A 19245-nucleotide genomic window follows, 5' to 3' on the forward strand; every position below is an offset into this window, starting at 1 on the left:
TCTTGTGCATTGATGTACAGACACCTTTCCTGGTTTTAGGAGGTTCCTGACAAGGTCGGATAACTCCTTGGCTTTTTCCTCCGGGAGAAAAACCTTTTTCTGAACCGTGTCCAGAATCATCCCTAGGAACAGCAGACGAGTTGTCGGCATTAACTGGGATTTTGGAATATTCAGAATCCACCCGTGCTGTTTTAGCACTTCTTGAGACAGTGCTAATCCCATCTCTAGCTGTTCTCTGGACCTCGCCCTTATTAGGAGATCGTCCAAGTATGGGATAATTAATATGCCTTTTCTTCGAAGAAGAATCATCATCTCGGCCATTACCTTTGTAAAGATCCGAGGTGCCGTGGACAATCCGAACGGCAGCGTCTGAAACTGATAGTGACAGTTTTGTACAACGAACCTGAGGTACCCCTGGTGTGAGGGGTAAATTGGAACGTGGAGATACGCATCCTTGATGTCCAAGGATACCATAAAGTCCCCCTCTTCCAGGTTCGCTATCACTGCTCTGAGTGACTCCATCTTGAACTTGAACTTCTTTATGTACAGGTTCAAGGACTTCAGATTTAGAATAGGCCTTACCGAGCCATCCGGCTTCGGTACCACAAAAAGAGTGGAATAATACCCCTTCCCTTGTTGTAGAAGAGGTACCTTGACTATCACCTGCTGAGAGTACAGCTTGTGAATGGCTTCCAAAACCGTCTCCCTTTCGGAGGGGGACGTTGGTAAAGCAGACTTCAGGAAACGGCGAGGTGGATCTGTCTCTAATTCCAACCTGTACCCTTGAGATATTATCTGCAGGATCCAGGGATCTACCTGCGAGTGAGCCCACTGCGCGCTGTAATTTTTGAGACGACCGCCCACCGTCCCCGAGTCCGCTTGAGAAGCCCCAGCGTCATGCTGAGGCTTTTGTAGAAGCCGGGGAGGGCTTCTGTTCCTGGGAAGGAGCTGCGTGTTGCTGTCTCTTCCCTCGACCTCTGCCTCGTGGCAGATATGAATAGCCCTTTGCTCTCTTATTTTTAAAGGAACGAAAGGGCTGCGGTTGAAAAGTCGGTGCCTTTTTCTGTTGGGGAGTGACTTGAGGTAGAAAGGTGGATTTCCCGGCTGTAGCCGTGGCCACCAAATCTGATAGACCGACTCCAAATAACTCCTCCCCTTTATACGGCAAAACTTCCATATGCCGTTTTGAATCCGCATCGCCTGTCCACTGTCGCGTCCATAAAGCTCTTCTGGCCGAAATGGACATAGCACTTACCCGTGATGCCAGTGTGCAGATATCCCTCTGTGCATCACGCATATAAAGAAATGCATCCTTTATTTGTTCTAACGACAGTAAAATATTGTCCCTGTCCAGGGTATCAATATTTTCAATCAGGGACTCTGACCAAACTACCCCAGCACTGCCCATCCAGGCAGTCGCTACAGCTGGTCGTAGTATAACACCTGCATGTGTGTATATACTTTTTTGGATATTTTCCATCCTCCTATCTGATGGATCTTTAAGTGCGGCCGTCTCAGGAGAGGGTAACGCCACTTGTTTAGATAAGCGTGTTAGCGCCTTGTCCACCCTAGGAGGTGTTTCCCAGCGCTCCCTAACCTCTGGCGGGAAAGGGTATAATGCCAATAATTTCTTTGAAATTATCAGCTTTTTATCAGGGGCAACCCACGCTTCATTACACACGTCATTTAATTCTTCTGATTCAGGAAAAACTATAGGTAGTTTTTTCACACCCCACATAATACCCTGTTTAGTGGTACCTGTAGTATCAGCTAAATGTAACGCCTCCTTCATTGCCAAAATCATATAACGTGTGGCCCTACTGGAAAATACGGTTGAATCGTCACCGTCACCACTGGAGTCAGTGCCTGCGTCTGGGTCTGTGTCGACCGACTGAGGCAAAGGGCGTTTCACAGCCCCTGACGGTGTTTGAGTCGCCTGGACAGGCACTAATTGATTGTCCGGCCGCCTCATGTCGTCAAACGACTGCTTTAGCGTGTTGACACTATCCCGTAGTTCCATAAATAAAGGCATCCATTCTGGTGTCGACTCCCTAGGGGGTGACATCCTCATATTTGGCAATTGCTCCGCCTCCACACCAATATCGTCCTCATACATGTCGACACACACGTACCGACACACAGCAGACACACAGGGAATGCTCCTAACGAAGACAGGACCCACTAGCCCTTTGGGGAGACAGAGGGAGAGTTTGCCAGCACACACCAAAAGCGCTATATATATATCAGGGATAGCCTTATAATAAGTGCTCCCTTATAGCTGCTTTGTTATATCAAAATATCGCCATAAATTTGCCCCCCCTTCTCTGTTTTACCCTGTTTCTGTAGTGCAGTGCAGGGGAGAGACTTGGGAGCCGTCCTGACCAGCGGAGCTGTGAGAGGAAATGGCGCCGTGTGCTGAGGAGATAGGCCCCGCCCCTTTTCTGGCGGGCTCGTCTCCCGCTATTTAGAAAAATCAGGCAGGGGTTAAATATCTCCATATAGCCTCTAGGGGCTATATGTGAGGTATTTTTAGCCTTTATAGGTATTCATTTGCCTCCCAGGGCGCCCCCCTCCCAGCGCCCTGCACCCTCAGTGACTGCCGTGTGAAGTGTGCTGAGAGGAAAATGGCGCACAGCTGCAGTGCTGTGCGCTACCTTTAGAAGACTGCAGGAGTCTTCAGCCGCCGATTCTGGACCTCTTCTGACTTCAGCATCTGCAAGGGGGCCGGCGGCGCGGCTCCGGTGACCATCCAGGCTGTACCTGTGATCGTCCCTCTGGAGCTTGATGTCCAGTAGCCAAGAAGCCAATCCATCCTGCACGCAGGTGAGTTGACTCCTTCTCCCCTCAGTCCCTCGCTGCAGTGATCCTGTTGCCAGCAGGAATCACTGTAAAATAAAAAACCTAGCTAAACTCTTTCTAAGCAGCTCTTTAGGAGAGCCACCTAGATTGCACCCTTCTCGGCCGGGCACAAAAATCTAACTGGAGTCTGGAGGAGGGTCATAGGGGGAGGAGCCAGTGCACACCACCTGATCTGAAAAAGCTTTACTTTTTGTGCCCTGTCTCCTGCGGAGCCGCTATTCCCCACGGTCCTTTCAGGAACCCCAGCATCCACTAGGACGATAGAGAAATAACTGGTAATAAATAATAATGGTCACTCTACTTTAATGCCAGGTTTTATTAGACATTATATACTATCTTCTGACCTTTTCAGATTAAGGGGGACATTTACTAAGCAGTGATAATAGGCTAGCTGAGAAGTGAGCCAGTAGAGAAGTTGTCCATGACAACCAATCAGCACTGAAGTAACATCTATAATTTGAATACTATAAAATTATACAGAGCTGCTGATTGGTTGAAGGGGCAACTTCTCCGCTCTTATCACTGCTTAGTAAATGTCCCCCTAAATTAGAAAATATCTCCTCACCATTGGAGGCTCATGCCAAAATGTGTGAATTACGTATATTTACTGGTTATAATTGCCACATTAGCCACGGAAGAACACTTTTATCTTTTTTTCTTGCAGCTTTCAGAGGCGCAAAAAAAAAAAAGTGTGGAAACCCGGCACTTTGGGCGTCCAAATAAACAGGACTTTAGACGGGTTTAGCCGGTATATGCTGCTATACCCTGTCTATTTGGGTGCAACATACCTGATATGCATGGGCATCCAACACAGTTGAATACAGACAATTGTTTAGTGGGCTAAACAGTCCCATTTAGATGGGAAAAACAGATGCCCATAACAATTGAATCAGCCCCATTAACCCCTTCAGTGGTGGGTTATTGTTTTTTTTTTTAAACACACCTCCCAGGCTGTGTTTTTAAATGAATGCAGTGGGGATTGCTAGTGCAGCGGGATTGCTATTCCCAAAAATGCCCAGGGATCGGGAATCAGCATAAACTATTACACAGTTAAGCCCGCCCCCCGGCCAATAGGAGTCCGGGGGGTCGGGCTTAACACTAATGGTTTATGCTGAATCCCGGGCGCCGTGCGGTCATCTTGTGGGGACAGCGGCAGCTACAAACACTGACCCTCCAAGTGACATCCTGGCCACACCGGAGGAGTCTTTCACGTTTTCGAAAGACTCTTTTTAAGTGTCTGACACTGCACATGTACAGAGTGTCAGATGCTGCTGGAGACATAGAGGGGGGATTTGGTCATTCAGATATGATCGTAAATGTGCTAAATTTAGCACAACTACGAACATTTACTCATACAGGGCTAGTCCGCCCCGCATGTCAGGCCCCCCCGCAGCCGCCACGGCCCACCCCTCCAATGGTACGGATACGCCTCCATTGTCTGGACCGCGCCCCACGAACAGCGTTTTAACGCCGTTGGCACGCCCCCTCCCGTCCCGCTACCACCTCTGCCTGTCAATCAGGCAGAGGCAATCGCAGCCCAGAAATGCTTTTAGCATCTCACTGGGCTCCCAGTGTGTGCACGCGCAGTGCGGCTGCAGCGCTGCTGCACGTGCGCACCCCACAAAACAATCAGACTGCGATCGCTGCCGTTGCAGCGATATAGTCTGAATTAGCTCCCCCAGGGATCATAAGATCCCTCTTCTGCGAGAATGCTTCCATAGGCATAAAGCAGTTAATGCCATCTGAGGCTGGTGTTAGCCAATGGAGCCAAACTATGGTAATTGGGGTCAGGCCGTTGTTTCCAATAATAATGATGACGACTGATGTCTACACCAATAATTAGCCTTTTGCAGCAGTTCTCTTTAAAAGAAATAAAATAATAACATAGATTATAGACCAAAAAAAAAAATTAAACATAATGTAGGGTATCACTATTATTATTATTATTATTATTATTATTCTCCTCGCAGCTACAGAATCATAGGCTAATTTTACTAGTGGGAACAGCATTGTATGGAGACAGAGGTTATTACACGTTAATTTACCAGGGTAACATTCTAATAATACTGTATTACATCCCATCAGCATGATATTATCAAGTTACTTGTCCGTCATCCAATGAGCACAACGGAAAGAAGACGCCACAGGCTCACACAGAGGAAGGTGCACTGATGCCAATCAATGTCCACGTTGTTTGTAGCAGCCAATCAGCAGATCCGTTACTTCTCCCAAGCTAAGGACCGGCTGTGTGCTGCGCAGTGATTGGCTGGACCTGTGGAAGGCTGTGACACATTGTATCTGTGCCGGATTCGCCCCGCAATGCGGAGCAGCGGGTGTCACAGAGCGGGCACAGCGTGTCAGGCTGGCACCATGGCAAGGTTTGCATTGACCATCGTCAGACAGTAAGTGACTCCTCTATATCCCAGACAGGGAGGAGGGCTGCAGTGGGAAAGGGCATGCCAGAGACAGCAGATCCCAGGAAGCGCATCACGCTCTATTGTGGGCTTGTGACATTACAGTGGGTGTCAGCTAGTGCAGGGTAGTGACAGTGCGGGGTAATGACAGTGCAGGGTAATGACAGTGCAGTGTACGGACAGTGCAGGGTAGTGACAGTGCGGGGTAATGACAGTGCAGTGTACGGACAGTGTACGGACAGTGCAGGGTAAGGACAGTGCGGGGTAGTGACAGTGTAGTGTACGGACAGTGCAGGGTAATGATGCAGGGTAGTGACAGTGCAAGGTAAGGCATAGGAGTGTAAAGTCCGAAAGTCTCTTAAATGGACAAGAGCAGGTGACTTTGTTTAATGTCTACAATAACCATGGCGGGGTAAGGTAATGTAGGACTCCAGACTTAATGGTCACTAAGAATAACCCTCTTATTCAGTATTCTATGTGGATATTGTGTGGGGTAACAATTGTTTATAATATTTGGCGGGCAGGGCGGATTTAGGTGTGAGGGCATAACAGTAACGGTCGACCCCCTGTCTCCCTAATTTTATTGTTTTTATTGATTTGTTATAAGCCCTCATTTGATGATAACCAATTTAATAGAATAATAAAAAAGCCACTAATACCCCTTTCAGACTGCCTGAGGCAGGTCACACCTGGGAGCTCCCAGTGTGCAACCCGCCTCAGGCACCCCGCTACCGCTGGCTTCAACCTGGCATATTGCCAGGTTGGTGACGTCAGCGGGGGTGGCGCTTGGAGAGCACGTGATCTCCAAGTGCCGTCTGTGCACTCACAGTGAACGGGAAACGGGTCGCATCGTCCCGGCTCCCGTTCACACTGCACAGCGAGCCGGGTTGAACACGAGTTCAACCCTGCTCGCGACCAGGGTTAAAATACCGGGTCGCTCGACCTGGTATTTCAGCCCTGGCACCTTTCAGACCGCACCTGTACACAGGTTATGTGCGCTCATATGCCAATAACCCGTGTTCATAGGTGGTGGTCTGAAAGGGGTATAACGATTACGTTTTAATTATGTATACATATTTACTAAGTGGGACAGGTTACAGGGGCAGTATGTTCATGTCCTACCCGTTTACTCTCCATTCAGTATGGCATATGGTACAGTACAGTGAAGTATTTTGCAGTTACTGGTACTTTTTGGGCTGACCATAGCAACACAAGCATTCAAGTGCCGCCCTGAAACAAGTGCTGCCCCTAGGCCTGTGCCTCATGTGCCTAATGAGAAGTTTGCCACTGTTGGTGGTGTGTATGTGTGAATTTCCGTGGTGACTTCTATTACCCTTTTTATTTGGCAATAAGGGAAGGGGGATGATTCTTTAGAATGCACACATTTTGATTAGACACAATGGAGTCAACGCAATTAGCTATATGCCGCAGTCACGGTGCTGCTGCATGTGCAGATTTTTGTGCGCAGTTCTGCAGGGCTGCATACAAAAATCCACAAATCTAGGATGAGATAGGGCCAAGGGAGGGGGGTTCTGTTGGCATTGCCGAAGTTTATTTGGCATCGCAATGGAAACTCTGACCTCTTGTGTGCAGGTTTTTTTTAATTGTGTTGACCCCGTTTTTGCTGTAAACAAAATCTGTGAATCCACCTGTGCCATATATGCTGCATTTACACCTGCGAGTGCATCGCGGCTAATTGGATTGACCCTAAGGGAGAATGATAGGCATTTCCACGCGTGCTGACACTTTCCTTAGCACCGGTAGTGTGGTTGCAGTCCCGAAATGGCACATCGCTTCCATCACATTGAATTGAACGGCCGCTAAAGCAAGTTTCTTATACAAGTAATCCTCCTACCCAGCTGCATTTTACTGTCCCTGACCGTTCTGCATTTTCATTCTGGAACACATTAATGCCACTTTCAGACATCACAAATGCCGGATCCCACCCGGTAAGAGAAACGTGTCCTTACCGGGTGGGATCCGGCATTTGCTCTTCTCTGCTGGCTTTCCGACCCGGCAGTATACCGGGTCGGTTGTCATAGCAGCGGGGGGGCCAGCAGCGGGGGCGGGAGTGGAGTCGGCGCTGGGAGATCTCCTGCGCCGCCTCTCCCTATGCTGTGAATGGGAGCCGTGTCGCATCGAAACGGCTCCCATTCACACTGCACCTGACCAGGTATTCAACCCGGTAAAAACCTTTCTTTTTAACCGTGCTGAATTACCGGGTCAGGCGACCCGCTAATTCGGCAAAAGTGCTTTCACATCGCACACTGACCCGTTTCGACACGGCATATTGCCGTGTCGATACCGGGCATCACTTGCTGCTTAAATTTTCTGAAGCCCATAGACCCTAATTCAGGCATTCTCGTTCGGTCCTCAAGGCACTCTAAAGGGCCCTACACATTAGGCGAGATGCCGCCGACCCAGCAGCGGGGGGGAGTGAAATTTCTTCACTTCCCCCGTCACCAGGCCCCATAGCAATGCATGCTAATATGGACGAGATCGTCCATATTAGCATGCATGTATAAGCGACCCGGCACCAACGATGAACGAGCGCAGGGCCGCGCATCGTTCTTCATTGGTGTCTACACTCTGAAAGATATGAACGATATCGTTCATATCTTTCAGTGATATCGCCTAATGTGTAGGGCCTTTAACAGTACACGTTTTAATGAAATCCAGGTTTCAGCATAGATAGTTGAATCAAAATAACTAAGGTACTAATTAAGTCACCTGTGCTTAAGCATGGTTATCACTAAACCTGGCCTGTTATGCCTTAAAGACGGAGGTTGGTAATGCCTGGCCTAATTATAATTGGGGTATCTCCTCTTCTTTTAACAATTTAGGGCAGCGGGAAACCCCAAGAACTACTCCCCACTCTATCGTTCACAGAGCGCTGTATCTCTCCGCCTGCTGTCTCTGCAGAGTGTTACAATAATTTAAAATGACTGTTGTCTTATAATATCTGTATGAAGTATACATTTGGTAAAGTAATATTGAATATACCCTATATACTGTATGCAGTAATGAAAGTTTTGACTTCCCTTAGTTTAACAATAGTAAACTACTGGAAAATATTAACACAATATGAAGAATATTTGTAACTATTTATTTTATGTATTAATAATATATTCCCATTATTTACGCAGTGGGGAGACACGTTACAACAAAGAAAAATTACTCCAAGGTAGGAAATAACAATACTACATTGTAAAACCTAAGGCACTATAATTGTTGTTGCAATAATTGATATCACATAATTAAACCTATGATGGTTGAAAGCATATACTGGATATACAGTAGGGGCCGAAGTATCAGACCTTCTGACAAGGTGTTTCCCATATTAACCAATTAGAGTTTAGCTGTCCTTTTATAGAATATACTTGATAATTGATAGCTAGAATCTGGTTGCTTTGTCCTTTTTAGAAGGTTTGATACATAGGCCACATAGTTTTCAGTTCCTCTTCTCTACACTGACAGAGAAGAGGGGTATCTGCCACATTTTCCCCTCTCTTTGTAACTGTTTTCAGACTTAGGGGGAGATGTGTCAAAGTTTTGGGATGGATAAAGTGGTGTAGTTTGCCATCAGCAAACAATCAGACTCTAGCTATCATTTATTAAGTTTAGTCTATAAAATGTAGTTGTGGAACTACACATCCCAGCAAGCACTGCCACATTTGTGCTGTTAGGGCATCATAAATCTGTGGTTGTTGTGGGCAGGTTTGATACAGCTCCTTCTTAAGGTCCGTACACATTAGACGATGTCGCTCTATGAGCGACGTCGTCTAATGTTTCTCCTCTCGGGCCGGCCGGTCGGCGGCCGACTGTACACACTGAGCGATATGACCACTCATATCGCTCAGTGACGTCACGCCTCCGCCAGCCGTGCATGCAGGTCCTGGACGACAGTCCAGATCCTGCATGCATGCCCTACCGACAGTGACGATCGTTGCCGACCCGCGGGTCTGCGCATCGGTCGTCGCTGGCGGCATACACACCTGCCGATAAAATGAGCTACGTCGCTCAGGGAGGGGGAAAATTAGCGACGTCGCTCATTTTATCGGCAAGTGTGTATGGGCCTTTAGTCATTCCCCAATGATTGTAACAAAAGGGGGATTGTGATTCTGCACCAGTCTAAAGTGAATTAATATCAATTCTTATAACCAAAAATAGACAATTTATACCGCGTTGATAACTATAGTGTATATGTCTGCTTGGTGGTGCGCCCTAAGTCAGAGAGTTATCAAAGACAAAAAAGGAGAGAAGAAGACTCTTGTTTGTGCACACTCTTGGTAGTATTCATGAGAAATAATAAGAGGTAATAAGATTAAGACATAACTCTTATTTCTTTAGTACATAAGCTAAGGCTTGTATCCCACAACTTTAAAATTACCGTATTTTTCGGACCATAAGACGCGCCTGACCATAAGACGCACCTAGTTTTTAGAGTAGGAAAACTGGAAAAAAAATATTCTGACCTCTAAGAGATATTTCTGTGATTTCTCAGACTCAAGAATACAGTGCAGCCTTCTGTCAGAGCCAGCATACACAGACACACACACACACACACATCAGAGCCAGCATACACACACACACACACTGACAGTACCAGTGGTTCCCTGCGTCTCCTGAGGAGGGAGGAGGTGGGGGGGAGCGGGGGAGTCACATGACACCTGCTCTGCTGCTGAGATGTGGCCGCTCTGCGCTCTGCTGATGACGGCGCAGCAGCATCCAGGACCCGCCGCTACCCGCCGGCCGCCGCTACCTGACAGTACCAGTGGTTCCCAGCGTCTCCTGAGGAGGTGGGGGGGAGCGGGGGAGTTTACATGACGCCGGCTCTGCTGTTGAGATGTGGCCGCAGCAGCATCCAGGACCCGCCGCCGGCCGCCGCTACCCGCAAACGTCTTATTCGCTCCATAAGACGCACATACTTTTCCCCCCACATTTTTGGGGAGAAAAAGTGCGTCTTATGGTCCGAAAAATACGGTAATTTAAAAGTAAACTCGCATATAAAGCTAAAATATGTTCTGATCCATGAAACGAATTGTAATTCACGACCGGAATGTAGACACCAGCAGTACTACCTCCGTCTTCCTGGGATCAGTACAAACTAAGGGGGTAATTCTGAGTTGATCGCAGCTTCAAGTTTGTTAGCAATTGGGCAAAACCATGTGCACTGCAGGGGAGGCAGATATAACATGTGCAGAGAGAGATAGATTTGGGTGTGGTGTGTTCAATCTGCAATCTAAATTGCAGTGTAATAATAAAGCAGCCAGTATTTACCCTGCATAGAAACAAAATAACCCACCCAAATCTAACTCTCTCTGCACATGTTATATCTGCCTCCCCTGCAGTGTACATGGTTTTGCCCAATTGCTATCAAAAATCCTGCTGCGATCAACTTGGAATTACCCCCTAAGTTTGTATTAATCAGACCTAAATAGGTCAATCTATATAAGGGAAAATCCTTATGCCGGACTGAAAATACCACAGATGCAATTTTCAACAAATGCGATATGTATGTATCTCAAATTTTCATATTCTACCTCTTTCTGAATTGCACATGACTGCATTAGAGGAGGCGAGGGGCCTAATTCTGAGTTGATCGCAGCATCAAATTTGTTAGCAGTTGGGCAAAACCATGTGCAGTGCAGGGGGGACAGATATAACATGTGCAGAGAGAGTTAGATTTGGGTGGGGTGTATTCAAACTGAAATCTAAATTGCAGTGTAAAAATAAAGCAGCCAGTATTTACCCTGCACAGAAACGAAATAACCCACCCAACTCTAACTCTCTCTGCACATGTTATATCTGCCCCCCCTGCAGTGCACATGGTTTTGCCCAATTGCTAACAAACTTTCTGCTGCGATCAACTCAGAATTACCCCCCAGGTCGCCAAATAAGGCAGGAAAGAAGAAGTGGTGATACTGCTGTTAGTGTTACTGTCAGAAAGAAATGGTAAGTGTCTCCCTACTACACTAGGTATTCCATAGGGGTCCCCCTTCCAGGTACTAACCTAGCCCTCCAATGTTTGGCTTCCAAGATCAGACGAGATTAGGCATAGGCGTGTGGGTATGGTAGTAGGGAAAAGTATCGCCGGTATTTCTGACCACTAATGAGAGTGCACCTGAATAACGGCTAGAGTAGAGTAGAATGAGAGAGACATAGATAAGGAGAAACAGAAGGAAGAAAGAAGAAGTCGTGGATCTGCTGTCAGCGTTAGACAGAAGTTCGTACCCTACGCTCCTTTGAATCTCAGATGAGAGTCCACTGAAAGAGTTTTAGAAAGAAGTCAGTGTAACACGAAAGATAAAGGGTTTGCGTCATATGTACCGTACACAAAAATGAAAGATACAAATTATGAGGAAAAAATTGATCTGTAGGTTAAATCCTCCAAATAAGAAATCCTATGTGTGTGGTAGACTTATCCTGAGAATCAGAAAATGGGTAGCCGCATACACGCAGAATAAAGTGTGCACCTAATTAGAATTGTATTAAAAAGAAAGACCAAACAGTTCAAGACCAAATCATAATGCCATACACTTTAAATAGACATCAGGGAGCTTTATCTCAAGTGCATCAAATTGTCAGTATGGGGACAAACATTATTTAGAGTGGGTAACTGCTCTCCTGAGTTTATCTACATGATATTAACAGCATTGGCTGGACTGTATATTGATAAGGTGAAGAGAACGTTACTAGGTAACAGTGTACCAAAAAAGAATAGTGATAGCTATCATTGAGGGTCATTCCGACCCGTTTGCATGCAGCGGTTCTTCGCTGCTGTGCGAACGGGTCTGGAATACGCATGCAGGCGCATTGCGCACGCGCGTCATTGCCCGGCGACAGGGGTCGCTGGGCTACGACACTGGATACGAAGAAAGCAGTCGCAGCGGCGCCCGCAAGAAGATTGACAGAAGGAAGGTGTTCCGGGGCATCACCTGTCCGTTGGCGGCCGTTTTCTGGGAGTGGTAAGGAAAACACAGGCATGCCCAGGAGAACGGAGGGCGGATATCTGACGTCAAAACCGGCCCCATCATCGCTGAGATCGTCGCACAGGGTAAGTATGTCCAGGGCTGGTCTACCTTTACACAAAACTTTTTTAGCTAAGCAGGGCTGCACAAGCATTCGCAGCCCTGCTAAGCTAAAATACACTCCCCCATAGGCGGGGATTAGTTGATCGCACCAGCAGCAAAAAGTTGCTGGCTGCGATCAACTCAGAATGACCACCCTTATCCATAAGATGTAATCATCCAAATAGAGAGGTAGGTGAGCTAATTATTTAGAGTAACACTGTGAGCAACAATGGCAGGTAAATGTAAAAGATACAAAATACCAAATGATGCCCAAGTCCTGGGCATGTCAAGATAGTTGTGCCTCAATGTAGACAGTTCGGTGAATCGGGTCCATGTGGAAAACGCGTTTCACCCGCTAAACGGGCTTGTTCACTTCCAAGGAGCCACAGTATCTTCCTGAGTCCCTCTGGCACCCAAACAAGAGTCTTCTTCTCTCACTTTTTGTCTATCATTCCCCAATGATGTCAGATATTCCACCTGACACTCAAGTACTGTAATGCTGGATTGTGAGGGGATTATCACGTGACTAAGGAGGGATACAGGGAAGAGTCAGTCATTGTCCATCTGTATTTTCCCTCCGTTCAAAAACAAAATGAAACTGCTCCTAATCAGATATTGAGACTTACAGTCATGCTATGCCTACATACAGTTTGTTGTAGAAAAATAGATAGGCCATCAAACTCGTAGCATGAGTAGGCATATTAGCACCTTTATAAATGGTAGGGAAATGCCTGCAAAAGGGACATTTTTGATCTTTCTTCTCTTTAGATTTCATTAACCTAGATCCAATATACCGGTATAAGCTAGAAATCTGTACATTCCATAATATTTGGGTTCTAAAATTTCTCTATCATCCACTAGAGGACACTGGTGATCTAGACAGCTGAGGTGTGAAGGATGCAGACCGGAGGTAGCACAATGTAGCATAGTTACCTACTTTGCTGCCTCCTCTTCCGGGAGGAGGCAGCATTGTAGGTGTATGGGGGGGGCGTGGCCGGCACAGGATAGGCGGTCCGGGGGCGTGGCCGACAGCAGGATGGGCGGTCCGGGGGCGTTACATCAGGGTCACGTCATCGTGACTCCGCCCCCCGCTGTGCGGTGCCGAGAAACGAGCCGCTGCATAGCGGGGGGCGGAGCTACGATGACGCGATTCAGCGCAAATCGCGTCATCGGACCCCCTCGGACCGCCCGCTTGTTCTCTGCTGCGGGCGGCCGAGGGGGAAAGCGGGAGGCTTGCCCACCTTTCCGGGGGGCCGGGAGGGTCACCCGATTTTCGGGAGCCACCCGGCCATTCCGGGAGGGTAGGCAAGTATGCAATGTAGTAAAAAAAAATAAATAAATTATGCACAGCTGGCTCCCCCCCCTCCCTTCACACTCCCCCATCCCTCCAGTTTGAAAAATTGTGCTTGGAGGTAGCAGCACAGGAAAGGAGCTCCTGCTCCAAAAGAGGTTTTTCTTCTAATTATTTCAGTGGGCCGATCCAACCTAACTGAAAGGAGGGTGAAGGGTTCCCCAACTACTTTTCGGTATAAGTGAGACAAAGATCCCGGTGGAAGTGATCAGCATCTCTCTCAGAAGATCTGCAACAGTGAGTAACTGGGACAGATAGTTAAGGGAAAGGCGGCTAAATCCCCCTAGTAGGCTCAGGTGTCTATTCTCCCCGCTGGCAGCAGGCATGCGAGGGGTAGTTTAAGAACAAAGCTGAGGCAGCCGGAGCAAGCAGTCAGGCGGAAGGCTCCGGAGCGGCGGTCAGAGGATTGGTATCTGACGGCAGCGCACTAGCGTGGGGAGAGATCGACAGGAAGTCGCACTGGTAAAGGAGCAGAGAGCCACTGAGGTAACTGATTTGGATGGCTCCCTGTGGGTGCGCAGGAGGTGAGGGCTAATAGAGGCATAGTCTCCTTGTAGTAAAATTAGTTGGCAGCGAGGTGACTAAAAAAATTCAGTTGTGGCCATCTTGTTTTTTTCTGTCAGGCGCGCAGGTAGATTGGGCAATCCTCACTGATGGGGTCAGACATGCTAGAAGTTTCTGTCATGTATAGAGGCTTATACTGCAGCCATGTTAGTATTTTTCCCTCATATGCAGTGCATATAATGCCCTACTGGTGCCAGCTCCGGAAAAAAACAGAGATTTATAGGAGCTGTACTGTTGAGATTTCTCTTACGTCCTAGAGGATGCTGGGGACTCCGTAAGGACCATGGGGTATAGACGGGCTCCGCAGGAGACATGGGCACTATAAAGAACTTTAGATGGGTGTGCACTGGCTCCTCCCTCTATGCCCCTCCTCCAGACCTCAGTTAGATCCTGTGCCCAGAGGAGACTGGGTGCATTACAGGGGAGCTCTCCTGAGTTTCTCTGAAAAATAATTTTGTTAGGTTTTTTATTTTCAGGGAGCACTGCTGGCAACAGGCTCCCTGCATCGTGGGACTGAGGAGAGAGAAGCAGACCTACTTAAATGATAGGCTCTGCTTCTTAGGCTACTGGTCACCATTAGCTCCAAAGGGTCGGAACGCAGGTCTCACCCTCGCCGTTCGTCCCGGAGCCGCACCGCCGTCCTCCTCGCAGAGCCGGAAGATAGAAGCCGGGTGAGTATAAGAAGAAAGAAGACTTCAAAGGCGGCAGAAGACTTCAGATCTTCTCTGAGGTAATGCGCAGCGGTAACGCTGCGCGCCATTGCTCCCACACACAACACACACTGCAGGCACGGATGGGCGCAGGGGGGGTGCCCTGGGCAGCAATAAAAGACCTCTAGGACTGGCTAAAAGGCATATATAAGCTGAGGTGGCAATATATATTAAATCCCCCGCCAGTATTGAACAAATTGAGCGGGACCGAAGCCCGCCGCTGAGGGGGCAGAGCTTGATCCCACAGCACTAACCAGCGCCATTTTTCTCCACAGCACATGCAGAGAAGCTGGCTCCCCGGACTCTCCCCTGCTGAACACGGTGACACAGGGCAAAAAAGAGGGGGGGGGGGCACTTGTAAGGCGCAGTGAGTGTATAGGTATATATAGATAATCATATAAAAGCGCTGTTATCTGGGAATTTTGTTTCCAGTGTCAGTTGGCGCTGGGTGTGTGCTGGCATACTCTCTCTCTGTCTCTCCAAAGGGCCTTATTGGGGGAACTGTCTCCATATAAATATATCCCTGTGTGTGTGGGGGTGTCGGTACGCGTGTGTCGGCATGTCTGAAGCGGAAGGCTCATCTAAGGAGGAGGTGGAGCAGATGATTGTGGTGGTTGGACATGTGGAATGTTTTAAATGCAAATGTGACTTTGTTACATAAGAGATTAGACAAAGCAGAGTCCAGGGATAATACAGGGAGTCAATCAATGGCTTTGACGGTGTCACAGGGCCCTTCAGGGTCTCAAAAACGTCCCCTATCCCAAATAGCAGACACTGATACCGACACGGATTCTGACTCCAGTGTCGATTACGATGATACGAGGTTACACCCAAAGGTGGCCAAAAGCATTTATTATATGATTATTGCAATAAAAGATGTTTTGCATATCACAGATGACCCCTCTGTCCCTGACACGAGGGTACACATGTTTAAGGAAAAGAAACCTGAGGTAACCTTTCCCCCATCTCATGAGCTGAATGCGTTATTTGAAAAGGCTTGGGAATCTCCAGACAAGAAACTGCAGATTCCCAAAAGAATTCTTATGGCGTATCCTTTCCCGGCACAGGACAGGGTATGGTGGGAGTCCTCGCCCAGGGTGGACAAGGCTTTAACGCGCTTATCCAAGAAGGTGGCGCTACCGTCTCCAGACACGGCAGCCCTCTAGGATCCTGCTGATCGCAGACAGGAAACGACTTTAAAATCAATATATACGCATATGGGTGCCTTACTCAGACCGGCGATAGCATCGGCGTGGGTTTGTAGCGCTGTAGCAGCTTGGACAGATACCTTGTCAGCTGATATTGATACCCTAGATAGGGATACCATTTTATTGACCTTAGGTCACATTAAAGACGCAGTCTTATATATGAGAGACGCTCAGAGAGACGTTGGGCTGCTAGGTTCGAGAGCCAACGCCATGGCCATTTCTGCTAGGCGAGCACTGTGGACCCGCCAATGGACGGTGATGCCGACTCAAAAAGGCATATGGAAGTTTTGCCTTACAAGGGTGAAGTTTTATTTGGGGAAGGTCTCACGGATCTGGTTTCCACAGCTACCGCGGGTAAATCTACCTTTTTGCCTAATGTTCCCCCACAGCAAAAGAAAACACCACAGTATCAAATGCAGTCCATTCGGTCGCATAAGTCCAGAAGAGGTCGGGGATCTTCCTTCCTCGCCAGAGGTAAGGGTAGAGGGAAAAGAATGCCTGCTACGGCTAGTTCCCAGGAGCAGAAGTCCTCCCCGGCTTCTACTAAATCCACCGTATGACGCTGGGGCTCCACTGAGGGAGTCCGCGCCGGTGGGGGCACGTCTTCAACTTTTCAGCCGCGTCTGGGTTCCTTGGGTGATGGAAATTGTATCCCAAGGCTACAAGCTGGAATTCGAAGACGTGCCTCCTCGCCGATTCTTCAAATCGGCTTTACCAGCTTCTCCCCCAGAGAGGGAGATAGTTTTAGCTGCAATTCAAAAGCTGTGTCAACAGCAAGTGATTATCAAGGTTCCCCTAATTCAGCAGGGAAAGGGGTTCTATTCAACCCTGTTTGTGGTCCCGAAACCGGATGGCTCGGTCAGACCCATTCTAAACTTAAAATCCCTAAACCTGTACTTAAAGAGGTTCAAGTTCAAGATGGAATCGCTTAGGGCGGTTATCTCAAGCCTGGAAGGGGGGGATTTTATGGTGTCACTAGACATAAAGGATGCATACCTTCACGTTCCCATATATCATCCTCATCAGGCATACCTGAGATTCGCTGTACAGGACTGTCATTACCAGTTTCAGATGTTGCCGTTTGGGCTTTCCACGACCCCGAGGGTTTTCACCAAGGTAATGGCGGAAATGATGGTGCTCCTGCGCAGGCAAGGAGTCACAATTATCCCGTACTTGGACGATCTCCTGATAAAAGCGAGATTAAAGGAACAGTTGCAGAAAAGCGTGTCGCTGTCTCTGAGAGTGCTACAACAACATGGCTGGATTCTAAATCTACCAAAGTCACAGTTGGTTCCTATGACTCGGCTGTCGTTCTTAGGCATGATTCTGGACACAGAACAAAAGAGGGTTTTTCTCCCGATGGAAAAAGCCCAGGAACTCCAGAACATAGTCAGAGACCTGTTAAAACCGACGAGAGTGTCAGTACATCAATGCACTCGAGTACTGGGGAAAATGGTGGCGACCTACGAGGCCATCCCCTTCGGCAGGTTTCATGCGAGGACTTTTCAGTGGGACCTTCTGGACAAGTGGTCCGGGTCCCATCTTCAAATACATCAGAAAATAACCCTGTCCCCCAGGGCCAGGGTGTCTCTCCTGTGGTGGCTGCAGAGTGCTCACCTTCTAGAGGGTCGTAGGTTCGGCATTCAAGACTAGGTTCTGGTGACCACGGACGCGAGCCTCCAAGGATGGGGAGCAGTCACACAGGGAAGGAACTTTCAGGGACTATGGTCAAGCCAAGAGGCTTGTCTACACATCAACATACTGGAATTAAGGGCCATATACAATGGCCTTCGACAAGCGGAAAATCTTCTTCGCGACCTACCGGTTCTGATTCAATCAGACAACGTCACAGCTGTGGCTCATGTAAACCGCCAAGGCGGGACAAGGAGCAGAGTGGCTCCTGGGCAGAAAGGCGGGACAAGGAGCAGGATTCTGCGCTGGGCAGAAAATCACGTAAGCGCTCTGTCAGCGGTATTCATTCCGGGAGTGGACAACTGGGAAGCAGACTTCCTTAGCAGACACGATCTCCATCCAGGAGAGTGGGGACTTCATCAAGAAGTTTTTGCAGAGATAACAAGTCTTTGGGGACTTCCTCAAATAGACATGATGGCGTCACGCCTCAACAAGAAGCTTCGGAGGTATTGTGCCAGGTCAAGGGACCCTCAGGCAGTAGCGGTGGACGCCCTGGTGACACCATGGGTGTATCAGTCGGTCTATGTGTTCCCTCCTCTTATCTCAAAAATATTGAGAATCATAAGACAAAAAAGAGTGCAGACAATACTCATTGTTCCAGATTGGCCTCGATGGGCCTGGTATTCAGATCTTCAGGAGATGCTCACAAAAGATCCATGGCCTCTTCCTCTCAGGGAGGACCTGTTGCAGCAGGGGCCCTGCGTGTTCCAAGACTTACCGCGGTTACGTTTAACGGCATGGCGGTTGAACACCGAATCCTAGCTGGGAAAGGTAGTCCGGAGGAAGTCATCCCTACTCTGATAAAGGCTAGGAAGGAGGTGACGGCGAAACATTATCACCGTATTTGGAGGAAATATGTTTCTTTTTCATCCACTAGGGGTCACTGGAGTACTCTTGGGATATGGACGGTTCCACAGGAACTAAGCACTGAATAAATTAAAATTTGAGACTACTCCTTCCCTCCATATCCCAGAGTACCTTTGTTTTTTCGGTGCTCACCGAGCAACAAGGCTTGTGGAGTTAGTCCACAATTATTGAATTTTCAAGGCCACATCCTTTCCCCCCTTCCAGAAAGGCGAGGGTCCGGGATAGTGGAAGCTGCTGAAGTAGCTGTGGGTGTCGGGCCTCTCGGAAAGAGCTCCCTCACCACCACGTGCAGGACGCCTGCAGAAAAGGCTGACGGAGCTTACAGAAGAAACCCCGTCATAGCCCTCACCACAGGGTCCAGGTATGTTGAACGGGGCGGTCAGCTCACGCTGCCGCCCCGCTGGATGGGATATTGTGTGTGTGCCGCCCGCCGCTGCCTACAGCCGCCCGCCGCCGCTTCCAGCGCCGCTGTTATGCTGCCTCCCCCGCCGTTCTGAGCCGCGCCGG

At 48.4% G+C, this 19245-nt stretch overlaps 1 protein-coding gene and 1 pseudogene across 1 annotated transcript in view; one reads left to right on the forward strand and one right to left on the reverse strand.

Moving 5' to 3' along the window:
- Window positions 1-5112: 5112 nt before the first annotated feature.
- TIGAR (TP53 induced glycolysis regulatory phosphatase) overlaps window positions 5113-19245 on the forward strand; it is a 79159-nt gene continuing 65026 nt past the window's right edge. The window contains exons 1-2 of the mRNA XM_063928475.1: window positions 5113-5261; window positions 8420-8457. Of these exons, the coding sequence (XP_063784545.1) occupies window positions 5179-5261; window positions 8420-8457 (121 nt within the window). The 5' untranslated portion in view covers window positions 5113-5178. The remainder of the gene's footprint in view (window positions 5262-8419; window positions 8458-19245) is intronic.
- Window positions 11238-11356, reverse strand: LOC134937779 (5S ribosomal RNA; annotated as a pseudogene).

Source organism: Pseudophryne corroboree, chromosome 6, assembly GCF_028390025.1.
Source record: "Pseudophryne corroboree isolate aPseCor3 chromosome 6, aPseCor3.hap2, whole genome shotgun sequence".
Lineage (NCBI taxonomy): Eukaryota > Metazoa > Chordata > Amphibia > Anura > Myobatrachidae > Pseudophryne > Pseudophryne corroboree.